Source organism: Epinephelus lanceolatus, chromosome 13 (genome assembly GCF_041903045.1).
Source record: "Epinephelus lanceolatus isolate andai-2023 chromosome 13, ASM4190304v1, whole genome shotgun sequence".
Lineage (NCBI taxonomy): Eukaryota > Metazoa > Chordata > Actinopteri > Perciformes > Serranidae > Epinephelus > Epinephelus lanceolatus.
Genome location: NC_135746.1, coordinates 30,409,173 through 30,423,020, shown reverse-complemented (window position 1 = coordinate 30,423,020; position 13,848 = coordinate 30,409,173). Strand labels below are relative to the sequence as shown.

The following is a 13,848-nucleotide window of genomic DNA, read 5'->3' as shown; positions in this document are numbered from 1 at the left end:
ACAATGAGGAACCAACAGGTCTCAGACCAATAACACATCATCTTATCTGTGTTCCCTCCCAGCTGCTACAGTATCACCATATTGCACCACAGACATCAAGAGTGAAATTCTGGTGGGCGAGGAGTTTGACTCTTCACCTATAATAATAATAATAATAATAATAATACATTTTATTTAAAAAGCGCTTTTCAAAGTTCTCAAAGTCACTTTACAGAGACAGTTCAAACATATCAAATAAAACAACAATTTTCAGCAAAGACATCAAAGACAAAGAGGAATAGTAATGGAAGTGAAAAAACAAGTAAATAAGTAAATGAATAAAAGTAGCTAAACATTAAAAGCAGAACGGAACAGGTGAGTTTTGAGTAGTAATTTGAATGATGGGAGGTCAGTGCAGTCACGGATGTGTTGTGGGAGGGAGTTCCAGAGGGTGGGGGCAGCAACGGAGAAGGCTCTGTCCCCCCAGGTTCTGTGCTTGGTCTTGGGGACGGTGAGAAGGTTGGCATTGGAAGAGCGGAGGCTGCAGGAAGGGGTGTAAGGGTGGAGCAGGTCTGTGAGGTAAGAGGGGGCCTGGTTGTGGAGGGCTTTATGGGTGAGTAGGAGGAGTTTGAAGTGGATGCATTGTGGAACTGGGAGCCAGTGGAGGTTCTGAAGGACAGGGGTGATGTGGTCGCGGGAGCAGGTGTGAGTGAGGAGGCGGGTGGCAGAGTTTTGGATATATTGGAGTTTATTGAGGAGTTTGGAGGTTGTGCCATAAAGGATGCTATTGCAGTAGTCAAGGCGGGATGTAACGAAGGCGTGGATCAGGGCTTTGGCAGCATTGCGAGAGAGTGAGGGGCGGAGGCGAGAAATGTTTTTAAGGTGAAAGAAGGCTGTTTTAGTGACTTGTTTGATATGTTGATCGAAGGAGAGGTTGCTGTCGAAGATGATAGCAATGTTGCGGCAGTGAGGAGAGGGGGACAGGGTGGAGTTGTCGATGGTGAGGTGGAAGTCTTTGGCTGTTTGGGTGAGGGAATTTGGACCAATTAGGATCATGTCTGATTTGTCACAGTTGAGTTTAAGAAAGTTTGCTTGCATCCAGGATTTAATTTCGGAGAGACATTTTGACAGGGTGGAGTGGGTTAAATGGGTGATGGATTTAGTGGAGATGTATAGCTGGATATCGTCAGCGTAGCAGTGAAAACAGAGACCATGACGACGGATGGTTTGACCAAGGGGGAGGTAGAGGATGAAGAGGAGAGGACCAAGCACCGAACCCTGGGGGACGCCTTGGGACAGGGGGGCAGTTGAGGAGGAGCAGTTGTTGATGAAGATGAATTGTTTTCTGTCAGTGAGATAGGAATGTAGCCAGGTGAGGACATTGTCAGTGATGTTGAGGAGGGTTTGCAGGCGGGAGAGCAGGATGGAGTGGTTGATGGTGTCAAAGGCGGCGGTGAGATCAAGTAGGATGAGGATGGAGAGTAGGCCAGAGTCTGAGGAGAGGAGGAGGTCGTTTGCGACTTTAAGGAGGGCAGTTTCGGTGCTGTGTTGTGTGCGGAATCCAGATTGAAATTGTTCAAAGAGGTCATTATTGTTGAGGTGGGGTTTGATTTGTGAGGCAACGACACGTTCAAGGATTTTTGAGAGGAATGGGAGGTTGGAAATGGGCCGGAAATTGCTCATGATGTCAGGGTTGAGACCAGGTTTTTTAATGATGGGGGTGACTGCAGCCAGTTTGAGAGAAGGAGGGGCAGAGGCAGAGCTGTTCATGTGTGCTGTCAAACATCACCATGAATCCTGTCTGGTTTCTAAACTTGTCCAAAATACTGCAGCAAGACTTCTTACAAGAACTCAAACATGTACACACATTTCCCCGATTCATGCTTTATTGCACTGGTTACCTGTGGTGTTCAAAACTGCCCCGTCATACATCAGTGACCCTCTCACCTTGTGTAAAGGGCAAACAGAGGAGAGAAGACACAGACTGAAGGCAGTATGAGGAAGTTAATCATCACAGGAAGTAGATGCTGTGTCCATTTTAAGAAGCAGCAGGTTAGAGACTTTGACAGTTGAGAGCGTGAGACCAAGAGAGAAACATGATGGCTGAATTCAGATGGATTATAATGTCTTTATTTCTGATGCTGCTGTTTAAGTTTACAGGTAAGGATATAACACACATTAACTGAAGAGACATTACAAAACTGTATTGATATTATTAATAGTACTTTATTAAGTATTCTTCCAAGTTTTGTTTGTAACGTGGTGAGTTTAGTGAACTCTTTCTTCATTTCTCTCTTTTTCAGCAGCAGCAACTGAGAAATATTCCTTAGTTGGAGATGAAGTCACTTTGTCTTGTGAAAATGTGAAACATGATCAGGATAACTGTGACAGTGCTACATGGTTATTTAGTGATGGAGGAAACACAGTGAAGCTGTTTGAACATGGGAAGATTCACAGAGAAGCTGAAGCTAAATCAGACAGACTGAGTGTTACAGCAAACTGTTCTCTGGTTATAAAGAAGGTCACACTTGAGGATGTTGGACGTTACACCTGCAGACAGTTCAGATCAGGACGACAAGTTTCAGACTCTCTGGTTGATGTGTCTGTTGTTGACAGTGAGTATTTCCATCATAATGTTTTCAGCTCAAACTGTCTTGTTAGAACAATATACTGAAACATTACAATAATTATGATTACAGTGATGAAGTTCATTTTACTCTTGTTGTCTTTCTCTCACAATATCTCCATCTTCACCAGTGACTGAACGTCAGGACACTGATCGGGTCATCTTCTTCTGCTCTGTGTGGATATATGGACACATATGTACCCACACAGTGAAGTGGTTGTATGAGGGTAATCAGAATGACTTGGAGACATCACAGAGTACATGTGTAGCCTCTGTGACATTTACAACATCTGACTATAATCAGAAGTTGAAGTATTATGAGTTATTAAAATGTGAAGTGACAGATGGTCACACTAAAGAAGTTCATCAGTTCACCTTCAGCCCTCCTCAGTCCTCAGGTGAGAAATCAGGTGAGAACATGATGAGCTGTTTAAAATCATTTCAAACTGATGTGAATAATCACACAAAATGTTTCAATCTGAGGTTTTAATATTTCATCATTCTTTGTCATTTGTTTTATGCAGAAGTTTTTGATAAAGTGTACAGTTCTTGCATTTTGTTATTGTATTCATTAAGGTCATGATGCAACCACAGCAGCTACAACATCAACAACAACTGAATCACCGTTGACAACAGGAAATAAATGGACATCAGTGAAAAGGAGCACATCAGAAGGTGCAAACAACACAGCATCTGAAAACAACGATGATCAACCAAAACAAGGTGAGTGAACAGAAGTACACACAGAAAGAAAGAGTTTTGATATAAACTTTGTTCATTCAGATATTAGAGATGTAAAGACAGCACAAAAACACACAAACAAATTGGTTATTAAAAAAAACTAATTTAACACTTGCTATTGTATTCATTAAGGTCATGATGCAACAACAACAACAACTGAATCACCATCTACAACAGGAAATAAATGGACATCAGTGACAATTAGCACATCAGAAGTGTCAAACAGCAGAGCATCTGAAAACAATCAGACAAAACAAGGTGACTGAACAACAGAGCCACATCTACAGTTAAAAGAGACATTAAAAATATATTTTACAGATGCTGACAGACTCTTTGTTAATGTAGATATTAGACATACAGAGACAGCCCAAGGACACTAACAATCAGCTTATCATCAAAAACCCTCAGACTTCAGACACTTCTAACTTCTCTTTGCAGATTGGTGGAAGTTCATCGTTGCGGCTGTGGGTTTAGCAGCACTTATAATAATCACTGTGGCTGTCATCAGATGCAAGAGAACTAAAGGTGAGAACGTTCACAGGAAAAACTTTAATAAACAAAGAAATTTGATAAACCTGGATTTTCACTGTTGAAGCTAAAGTCAACTCTTTGTTGTTGTTGTTGTTTTTGTTGTCAGGGAACAAAATACAGATGGATGAAAACATGGTGAGTTTTAAAGCAAATGCTCAAACTTTAATATAGTGCTTTTATACATAAATGGAAGCAGGGTTTATGGTTTGTTCAGGACCTGAACTGTGTGTTACTAAAGTGAATTTGAAGAGACTGAGGTTAAACACTGCAGTGACTCAATGTGTAAGTAAGTAAGTAAGTAAACTTTATTTATATAGCACCTTTCAGCAAAACCAAATGCTTGTTTAAATAAAAGAGTCTTCAAATGCTTTTTAAAGTATCAACAGAATTCAAACAATGTAGCAAGAGAGGCAAAGCATTCCACAGTACGGGAGCTACAGCTTGAAAAGATCTGTCACCTTGAGTGCGAGTGGGAGAAACAACTAGCAGCTGTTGGCCTGATGACCTCAGACTGTGGGTAGGAATGTAGGGTTGTATCAAGTCTGTCAGGTAAGAAGGAGCTTGTCCATGCAGCGTTCTAAAAGTAAGAACTAAAATTTTAAAATGAATTCTAAAATGCACTGGTAACCAGTGCAGTGATGCTAAAACAGGAGTGATGTGGACCCTTTTGTTTGTGTGTGTTCAAAGCCTTGTAGCAGAGTTCTGAACAGCCTGGAGATGGTCAAGCTCTTTCTTATTAAATCAGGTAAAAAGACTGTTACAGTAATCTCAACGAGACGAAATAAAGCATGAATGATCATTTCCAGTTCAGCCTTTGACACCAGTGTTGTTATTTTGGAAATGTTCCTTAGCTGGAAGAAGCAGTTTTGTGTTAGCTGTTTGGAATGATGCTCCAAGGACATTGCTGAATCAAAAATAGCACCTAGGTTCCTGAGCTTTGGCAGGACAGACGAGCCTGGAGCACCAATATGCTGCTTAATCTCGGGAATACTGCTTTCTGGGGCGATAATTAATGTTTCTGTCTTGTCTGAGTTCAGCTGCAGATAGTTGTCACTTAACCACTGTTTGATGTTAGTCAGGCAGTTAAATAAGGAAGACAGCTTATGGGACTCAGTGGCCTTGAATGAGCAGTACAGCTGGATGTCATCAGCATAGAGATGGTAAGATACATTGTTGAACTGTCTGATTATCTGTCTAAGAGGAAGTAAATACAAGAGGAACAGAATAGGTCCCAGGACAGAACCCTGAGGTACCCCACATGACAGCCCTGTGGTTTCAGACATAATCTGATTTGCAAAACACTAAAACTTCTGTCAGAAAGGTAAGAGGAAAACCACTTTAACACCAGGCCAGACAATCTGACCAGATCTTGGAGTCTATTTATCATAATATTATGATCAACAGTGTCAAAGGCTGATAAAAGGTCTTGTAAAACCAGAATGGTGTATTCACCAGAATCAGCTGACATCAAAATGTCACTGGAGACTTTAAGCAGTGCAGTTTCTGTAGTTTCTGGAGTACTTGGTGCAGAAACCAGACTGAAATATGTCAAAGACCTCGTGATTCTCTAAAACCATTGTAAGTTCCTCTGCTACAACTTTTCTTTTAAATTTTTGACATGTATGGCAGTTTGGAAATTGGCCTGTAATTGGTGGTCTATAAACCAGTCAGGACACAGTGAGATCACACACTACACCCAGTACAAAGCTACACTCATATACAGGTTATGTTTGTATTTCTTCTCTGAAGAAGAAGAAGAAGAAGAAGAAGAAGAAGAAGGAACTGTGATCCAACTAGAATTTTATCGAATTGAGTGAGTCAGTATGTTACATGTTACTGAGCAGTCATTATGTTGTCTCCTCTGTGTAGGCCGATCCTGAAGCTGATGTTTCCCTCCGCCTCCATCAGCTACACCAAGAACACAGGCCATAAAGCCAAGGTCAGCTGTATGACTGGTTATACTGGTGATGTTACTGATTTTAACATTAAAGTCCATATAGATTTATGATGAATTATTCTGATGTCAGTCCAAAACTAAAGGCCAGGATGACATGACATTTGCTGTGAGTGTTCATGGTCACCAGATGATAAATGCTGGTGTTTGTTGGAGACTCTGTTACCTTTCCTGTGCAGTAGCGCCACCATCAGACCAACATGTCAACTTCACACACAAGATATTTCATAATCTAATCAGCAGGTAAAAGCTGCTGCAGCTACAGTTGTTTGATGGCAGCAACATCAGGAAGCTGTGTTAAGTTTATGTGTAAGTCATTTATGAGTTGTACTTTTTCCGTCCAGGTCCGTGTTGATGATGATGATGATGATGATGATGGTGATGAAGGTGATGCAGTGACCTACAGCACTGTGAAAGCTCCCTCCTCTTCTTCTGCTGGAGCCTCTGCTGATCCCAGAAACCTCTACGCTACCATCAACAAACCAACCAAATAAGATGTTACTTATTAAATGCAACATGTTTTTATAACAACTGCAGGATTGTTTGGATCATAGATTCAGAAATTTAAGTGAGCAGAATTATAATAAGCATGATCTCAGTTGGTCATGTCATGCATTTGCTTGGCTTAACTGTAGCAAAGTGAGAACACAGCAGCAGCAGCAGCAGCAGCAGCAGCTCTATGACACATTGAGGGAGTTGAGGCTCCCTCTAGAGGTGGAGAGTGTATAAAAAGGAAGCAGACATATTGGATGTATATACTGTATTCTTAGTGCTGTGTCCCTGCATGGGCACAATGCAGGTTTTGTAACATTGAATCTTGTTTGTTTTGTTATACCATTTCATTGAATATTGCTTTTTGCTGAGTGAATTTGATTAGCCATGTTATGCTTTAATGAATAAATGATTAGTGTATGGTTATCACCTTGTGAGTGGGATGGATCTTTATGTGTTTGGTGTTTTTAGTCTTTATCAGTCTACAGGCAGAAAAACTGTTTGGCCAAATTAAATACTGCAGGAAATTCTCTTCCTCAGCTTTTTTACATTTCAAACACAACACTTTTTCCATTTCTCACCACAGAGTGGCGCCAAAGATCCTTCACAGCATGTGGAGCTCTCTGCTGTCCACTTACACTGTATTGCATAGCCAAAACTATGTAAACACCCAAACATACACACATATGTGATTGTTGACCATCTTACTCCAAAACCATGAATGACATACTGTATGCTGCTGAAACTGCCCCAGCAGACTGAACTCATGTGCTGCATGTTTGATTTAAAACAAAGCATGCTCAGTTACATATACTGGTCAGTGTGCATCATAAACTTTCTATGACGCTAGCAGTCAGTGGTGGACAGAGTATGAAATCATTAAGTCCTGCAATCTAAATGTTAGATAAGTAAAATTTAACAATAAAAAGTACAGGTATCCAAAGTCACAATGTTTAGCATGAAGATACATGGCTTTGGGGGAAAAAGAAATAAAGGAGGATATTGCTGACAGTATCAGTTGTAACTTGTCTTATATGAGTCATAGGTTGCCTTCCCTCATTGTAAACCTTCAAGCAGATATGACACTAACATACATTTACTTCATGTGAGAAAGCAGAGCCTACACTCTCTCTGTCTCCCTCAGACACACACACACACACACACACACACACACACTTATAGACAGTAATTAGTGTGTGTGTTGAGCATGAAGAAATTGCAGTTTTGGGGGGGGGGGGGGGGGGGGGTTGTTAATGCAGTTTAGGACAAAGGGCTGTCAAACAAAGTGATTCTGCTTCACTGGTGCTCCCCTACAGTACATGACACATTCCCCTCACAAGAAGGCCTTTCTCCAACACAAGGCTATTGTGGGATTAAGATGAGGACATTCATTAAAACATAAATGTGGATTCGCTCCCAATGATCACTGAGTCATTTACCACCAACTCTCTGAAGCCCATTTTCAAACTACAAAGTTTAGGAGGAATTTTGATGTTAAATGTTTCCCTTTGTGGTTTAATTAAAAGTTTTGGTGAAATGCAAATGAATATCTAGGTTTTTGGTCTTCACTCTGTCTTACTTTTAGATTTCTTGAGGTGGAGATATGGCAAGCACCACGCTTTATCTCACCAAACCCAACTGACACCCATGAATGAGAGTAATTACATCATTAGGCATACAAATGGGCTAATTTACCTTTTTTCTCTTTGTCTAGGGGTCCACAAGACCGTGACCCAATTTGGATATCCAATCACAACTCAGAGAAAATCTCCTGAGCCAATGAGCCGCTTGGCGCCACCCACCTACGTGCATAATAATAAGGAGCAGAATAATAACACAAGGGGGGAAACTTGCAAAAGCTGCAGCTTGCTCAGTGTGCTTTGGAGATTACTTTACCTCTCTGAAAACCTTCATCATGGCCGACGCCTTCTGTGCCACTTGGAAACTGGTTGACAGTGAGAACTTTGATGAGTACATGAAAGCACTTGGTGAGCTACAACCTTTTTTTATTTACCTTTATCTCTTTTGTTTAATTTTGCTCATAAATGCTGTAAATCAAGATGGAAAAATATCATCATGTGGGAGTTTTTTGTGCCTATAACAAATGAAATGTTTAGAGTTCGTCATAAAATAGGCCACTAACAGCCGCACTTCACCCCTGTGTCCTGGTCAGGTGTGGGCTTTGCCACCCGGCAGGTTGGTAATGTGACCAAGCCGACTGTGATCATCAGCCAAGAGGGTGACAAGGTGGTGATTCGCACCCAGAGCACCTTCAAAAACACAGAGATCTCCTTCAAGCTTGGAGAGGAGTTTGACGAAACCACTGCTGATGACAGGAACTGCAAAGTAAGTTGACAAAAAACAGATTTCATATAGGTAATTGGGACCAAATTCAATGGTTACATGAAAATTCAAGAACTAGCTTTTATCAGGGGCCAAATATGAGACACCAGGAGTGCTTGAATGGTTCACAAGAAGTCATGGATCTCATTTAATCCAAGATTTCATTATTGCTTCTTGTCTCTCCTCATATGAATTTGAAAAGTATCTTCTCCAAATGCACTTCTAATCAAACTTTGAGTTCCTTTGTTTCTTTTTGTGGGTCAGCGACAGGACTTCTCAAGACGTCCGGAAACAGACAGACCCACATTTGGCAGCGTCTTAATGCACTCATTTTACGCCTCACTTGCAAAAAAACTAAAATTCTCCTCCTTTGTCTTTCAGTCCACGGTGACTATGGAGGGAGACAAGTTGGTCCACGTCCAGAAGTGGGACGGCAAAGAGACCAAGTTTGTCAGAGAAATCAAGGATGGCAAGATGATCATGGTAAGACGAACAGACCCACATTCACACATTTAAGTCCTGTTGTAAAATACATGAATTAAATAGAGTGTATTTACTAGCAAAGTGGAAAGAGACAAATTGTGAAAGATTATTGTGCAGCCATGTGGTCATAAATGCCACTTGGTTAGCTGTGAGAAAGATATAGAGGTGGAAATATCATCATCTGGGACATTTGTCATGCATTGATGGAATATAGCACCAATAAATGCATATTTTTAAAACATTTTTACAATGTTTCAGGAGCGCCATTTTCATTCATCACTTATTCTTGTGTGTTATCTCAAATATAAATAAATATCTTAGGAAAAAATGACAAAAAATCAGGATAAATCTGTAAGATTTCATGATAAACATCGCTTTTTCATGTTGTAGGGGCAATGCACAGCTTGTTAGACATTATTCAGGAAGCATGTATGTGGATAAAACCTCTGCAGGTATTCTCTTTTAAATGAAGGACTTAAAAAACACATATATAGTAACTAATAAGTCATAAAAAGTCACAAAACACACATTTCTGACAGTTCTAATGTCTTTTGAAAGCTTCAGAAATGCAGCAGTCTGTTTGTCTTGTTGTAGTGAATGAGCATGTCTTTCTACACATACACAGCCAAGTTAGCTTGCCTGTATTAAGCAAAGTAAATTACCAAGCAGTCAGCTGCCAAAAGCACCCTCATTAGACCGTCTGCTCAATCACAGCACTGACCTGTTGAACAAAAAGTTGTTTGGTGGTAAAATGATGAATTTGGGAACATTCAATTCCCCGTCATGGTAACTGTCGTCTCTCTCCCGCAGAATTTGACCTTTGAAGATGTCCATGCAGTGCGTAGCTATGAGAAGGCATGAGTGCTCCCACTGGCAGCGTCCCAACCCGGCCAAGAAGTGTTGATTTTATAATTATTATTGACTGTATGCTTCTCTTTGCACTTCATCCTCCTCTGCATGTACACGGCCCGCAGGCTGCGCATGCTTTGTAAGAACTTTTTTTTTATATGAAAAAAACATTTCTGTCGTGATGAATAGATCATTCTTGCAACCCTGTGTGTGGAACATGAAATAAAAAACGCAGAATAAATGTTTGTGTCTTCAGCTTCATCATTCTGTATGGTTGATGAGAGAATAAATAGGCTACTCAGCCAAAAAAAATTGGGTGTAACCCTCAGACACTGAATCTCTATCTGGTCCAAAATTTGACCTCTGACCTTGTAGAAGAGGGGATCTATGGAAGAAGATAAGAGACTTAAAAATTTGAATTTTAACAGCCTCTGAATATTCAGTACTGAAATTTGGACACCATTGAATTAGGGCTGCACGGTATATGCGGTAGACGGTAGAAATGATATAAATTTGGCCCACGGTAGAGATTTGCGCTCTACCGTCCTATCGTCGATGACGTCATCGCACCTGCTTCAGTGTGAAAATGGCTGTGAGCACAGAGACAGCGGAGCAAGAGGAGCTGGTTCACGTCTGTGATTTAGCGTAGCACGTGCAACATGTGTTGCTGGAGAACTTGTGAGTGAGTGAGTTAATGTTTTGTGAACAGCCCCTGACTTCTCAGACTCTTCTAGTGACTTACCGCTCAGAGGGAACTCATTCAGTGTCTCCTCTGGCCTCTCCTCTCTCGCCGTGCGCACACGGGAGTTGGTTTTCGGCAAGAGAGTTTGTCATAAACCTTTGGTAATGTAAACCTATGTGACGCTAGGGGCTCCACAAAAAACTCCATATGTGAATGTGTGATAGTTGTGGTATCATAACAGCCTGTCACAGGTTACAGCGTGATGATTAGAGGAGAAATGGCAGAGCATAAAGGTCCAGGTGGAAAACACACAACTCAATCATTTAGGATTTTGCTAAAAGAAGGAAATTACCTTTTGATATAGATCTCAGGGGACATTTTGCACCATAAAGTACTGGGTTTTAATTTTGAATTTTGAGATCTGCATTCTGCACAATAAATGCTCTAAAAATACATTATATCTTTGCTTTTGTTGTTGTTGTTGTTGTTGTTGTTTTTTTATCAATTTAGCTTTGCTAAGGGACTACAAAACCCATTCAAAAACACTTCTATTATAACTTTTACACTTAAATTTATACCGCGATATATACTGTTACCGTGAAGGGATTCTATTTATACCGTGATATAAATTTTAGGTCATACCGCCCAGCCCTACATTGAATTCATGGCATTGAAATATTATATTTGTTCTGTAATTACCTCTTTGAAATTATCATGTAAAATTTGATTATTTTTTTTCAATGACCACAAATTCAGATTTAAAAAAAAAAGTTTCAGAACTTCAAACATCAGATTCAGGGTGCTCAAGCTTGATTGTTCAGATTTAGATCTAAAAATTTAAGTTGAAAAAATTTAAATAGAACATTGGTCAAATTCGACTGGTCAAAACCTTTAGGCTCGATTGTCTATTCTGTCCTAGATGCTGCTATTTGATTTTTTCTTACTTGAATTTTTAGATCTGAATTCGACCAATCATTTTTTCTCTTTTTTTTTTTTTTAAATTTTTTTTAAACTTGTACTTTTGAAATATTAAAAAAAATAACTTTTGAAATTACAAGAGGTGAATTCGGAAAAAATGCATTTAGATACATTGTTTTCAAAGTAAAATATTTCAATGTTTTCAATGTTCTATTAATTCAATAGTGTTTAAATTTCAATACAAAGTATTCAGTGGCTGTTAAAGTTTAAATACCTATGTCAGTTAAATGCTTTCATAGAAAACTGAAAAAAAAAAAAAAATTCTTAGAGTAAGGCCATAAAGTATCTCTGTGTTATTTACAAAAGAAAATCCGACGTTATTCCCCCCCACAGCTTCAAACCTGGTGACATAATGAAGCCATTTCTGGAACAAAGTTGAAGGTATTGTATCAATGTGCCAAATATTTCCCTCAGCATGAACAGTTTTCTCTGATTACTTCCCTGATGTGAATTTAAGGTCTCAAATGACTCGTCACAGAGAAATGGTAACTGGATGGGCTTGCACTTGGATAGCGCCTCTCTATAGTCTTTCAATCAATCAAAGCACTTTCACACTACTTGTCTCACTCACCCATTCACACACATATTCACACACTGGTGTCTGAGGCTACCATACAAAGTGCCACTTGTTAGCCACTTTTCAAATGCACTCACACACAGATGGAACAGCCGTCAGGAGCAATTTGGGGATCAGTATCTTGCCAAAGGATACTTCGACATGCAGACTGCATAGAACCATCTGTTTTCCAGAGCTTTTACAAAACATTTTTCAAGTACTGCACTTAAAGGATTAGTTGTCTTAAACATAACTTATCACCATGAGGGGACTATGATACAATGGGCCCCTGGGCACAGATATGCAAAAGGCCCCGCCCCCTTTCCTGTAAAGGGGAAGGACACAAAGTCTTTCTGTTGGTTTTGTGTCTCACTGTGGTTGTGTTGAGTCTCTTTGAGGTCATTATGTATCTCTTTAAGATAATTTTGTATCTTTTTGAGGTAATTTTGTGCCCTTACGTCATCATTGTGTGTCTTGTTGTAGTTGTTTTGTCCATTTCTGTAGTTATCATGTGACCCTGCAGTTCCTTTGCATCTCTTTGTGGTCATTTTGAGTCTCTCCCCAGTTGGTACATGTTAATCTAAGTGACAGTTCACAGGTGACGACAAGGGGGGGCCCTGACACTTTGGGCCCCTGGGCCTTGACCTGGTAGACCTGTTCAGCAATCCATCCATGCTTATCATACTCACCTCAGTGGTATCTAGCCATGCTATACTTTGACAGCCCAGGTTTTGAGATATTTAACAGCCACAGCAGTGTCACTCTGGATCAAACACCAACCTCACTCTCAACATTCTTTTTTCATTGAAACAACTTTCTACAAAGAAATAATCCCTTTGAAATCTGCTGACAGAGAAGTCTGCCAAAAAGGCTTTGAGCACCACAAATTAAATTATATTCACCTTCACTGTATAAGGGTGAAAAGAGAAATCTCCAAAATACATATCGGAAAATGTCAGCAAGTGAAACCAAAACTACCTCCGTCCGTACCCCAACAGGTCATTCTGGGTGAGCTGACACGTTAAGTCACAAGATAGATTTGAAGGCCACATGATTATTAAAAGCACAGGAAAGAAAATAACACTTCTGTTGCACAATTGTGTGTGCTTATGTGTGTGTGTGTGTGTGATCATGTGATTTCTTTCTCCTAATTTCTTGTTTTAAAATACTTAGTAGTTTTATCTCTTTAACGGTCTAATAAATCCTTAAAATGAAACAAACGGATAAGGAAAAATGACCTTTTGGTTGAACCTCTTATAGCTCATGTCCACACTGAGCTCACCTGTGATGAGGGACCATACTGGACCCCATGTCAAAGGGACATAAGCCAAAAAGGCTGGGTGGGTGTTTCGTCATTAAGAGCACCATATTAATTTACTATTAGGTAGTGTGCAATCATTACTTCATTTAAAGTAACTTGCAATATTACACAGTAAAAACATTCCTTTAAGTAAAAACCCTGCTATGGAAATGTTAATTAAGTAAAAGTATACATCTGCAAGTGTACTGAAAACATCAAAAATATAAGTACTCTGTGGAGGAAACCATCCCTGTGACTGTTCAGTGTTGTTATAGATAATATTTTTAGATTATATAAGCACTTGGAGCTTATTTTGGTTGCTTAGTTATATTTT

At 39.8% G+C, this 13,848-nt stretch overlaps 2 protein-coding genes across 6 annotated transcripts; both read left to right on the top strand.

Annotated features, from left to right (window-relative positions):
- Positions 1 to 2,015: 2,015 nt before the first annotated feature.
- Positions 2,016 to 6,905, top strand: LOC117271183 (uncharacterized). Of its 5 annotated transcripts, none has more exons than XM_078174010.1 (9): positions 2,016 to 2,139; positions 2,283 to 2,594; positions 2,737 to 3,003; positions 3,182 to 3,230; positions 3,513 to 3,604; positions 3,785 to 3,871; positions 3,984 to 4,012; positions 5,747 to 5,816; positions 6,176 to 6,904. In XM_078174010.1, the coding sequence occupies exons 1-8, from the start codon at positions 2,076 to 2,078 to the stop codon at positions 5,807 to 5,809; spliced, it is 963 nt and encodes a 320-aa protein (XP_078030136.1). In that variant the 5' UTR covers positions 2,016 to 2,075; the 3' UTR covers positions 5,810 to 5,816; positions 6,176 to 6,904. The 5 variants fall into 5 exon arrangements, with proteins under 5 accessions (XP_078030136.1, XP_033505182.2, XP_078030134.1 ...); XM_033649291.2 differs by having other exon boundaries at positions 2,737 to 3,015; positions 3,182 to 3,328; positions 3,479 to 3,604; XM_078174008.1 differs by having other exon boundaries at positions 3,182 to 3,328; positions 3,479 to 3,604; positions 6,176 to 6,903.
- A 1,259-nt stretch (positions 6,906 to 8,164) lies between these two features.
- On the top strand, positions 8,165 to 10,239 carry LOC117270454 (fatty acid-binding protein, brain). Its single transcript, XM_033648074.2, has 4 exons — positions 8,165 to 8,311; positions 8,497 to 8,669; positions 9,048 to 9,149; positions 9,960 to 10,239. The coding sequence occupies exons 1-4, from the start codon at positions 8,239 to 8,241 to the stop codon at positions 10,008 to 10,010; spliced, it is 399 nt and encodes a 132-aa protein (XP_033503965.1). The 5' UTR covers positions 8,165 to 8,238; the 3' UTR covers positions 10,011 to 10,239.
- The last annotated feature ends 3,609 nt before the right edge of the window (positions 10,240 to 13,848 follow it).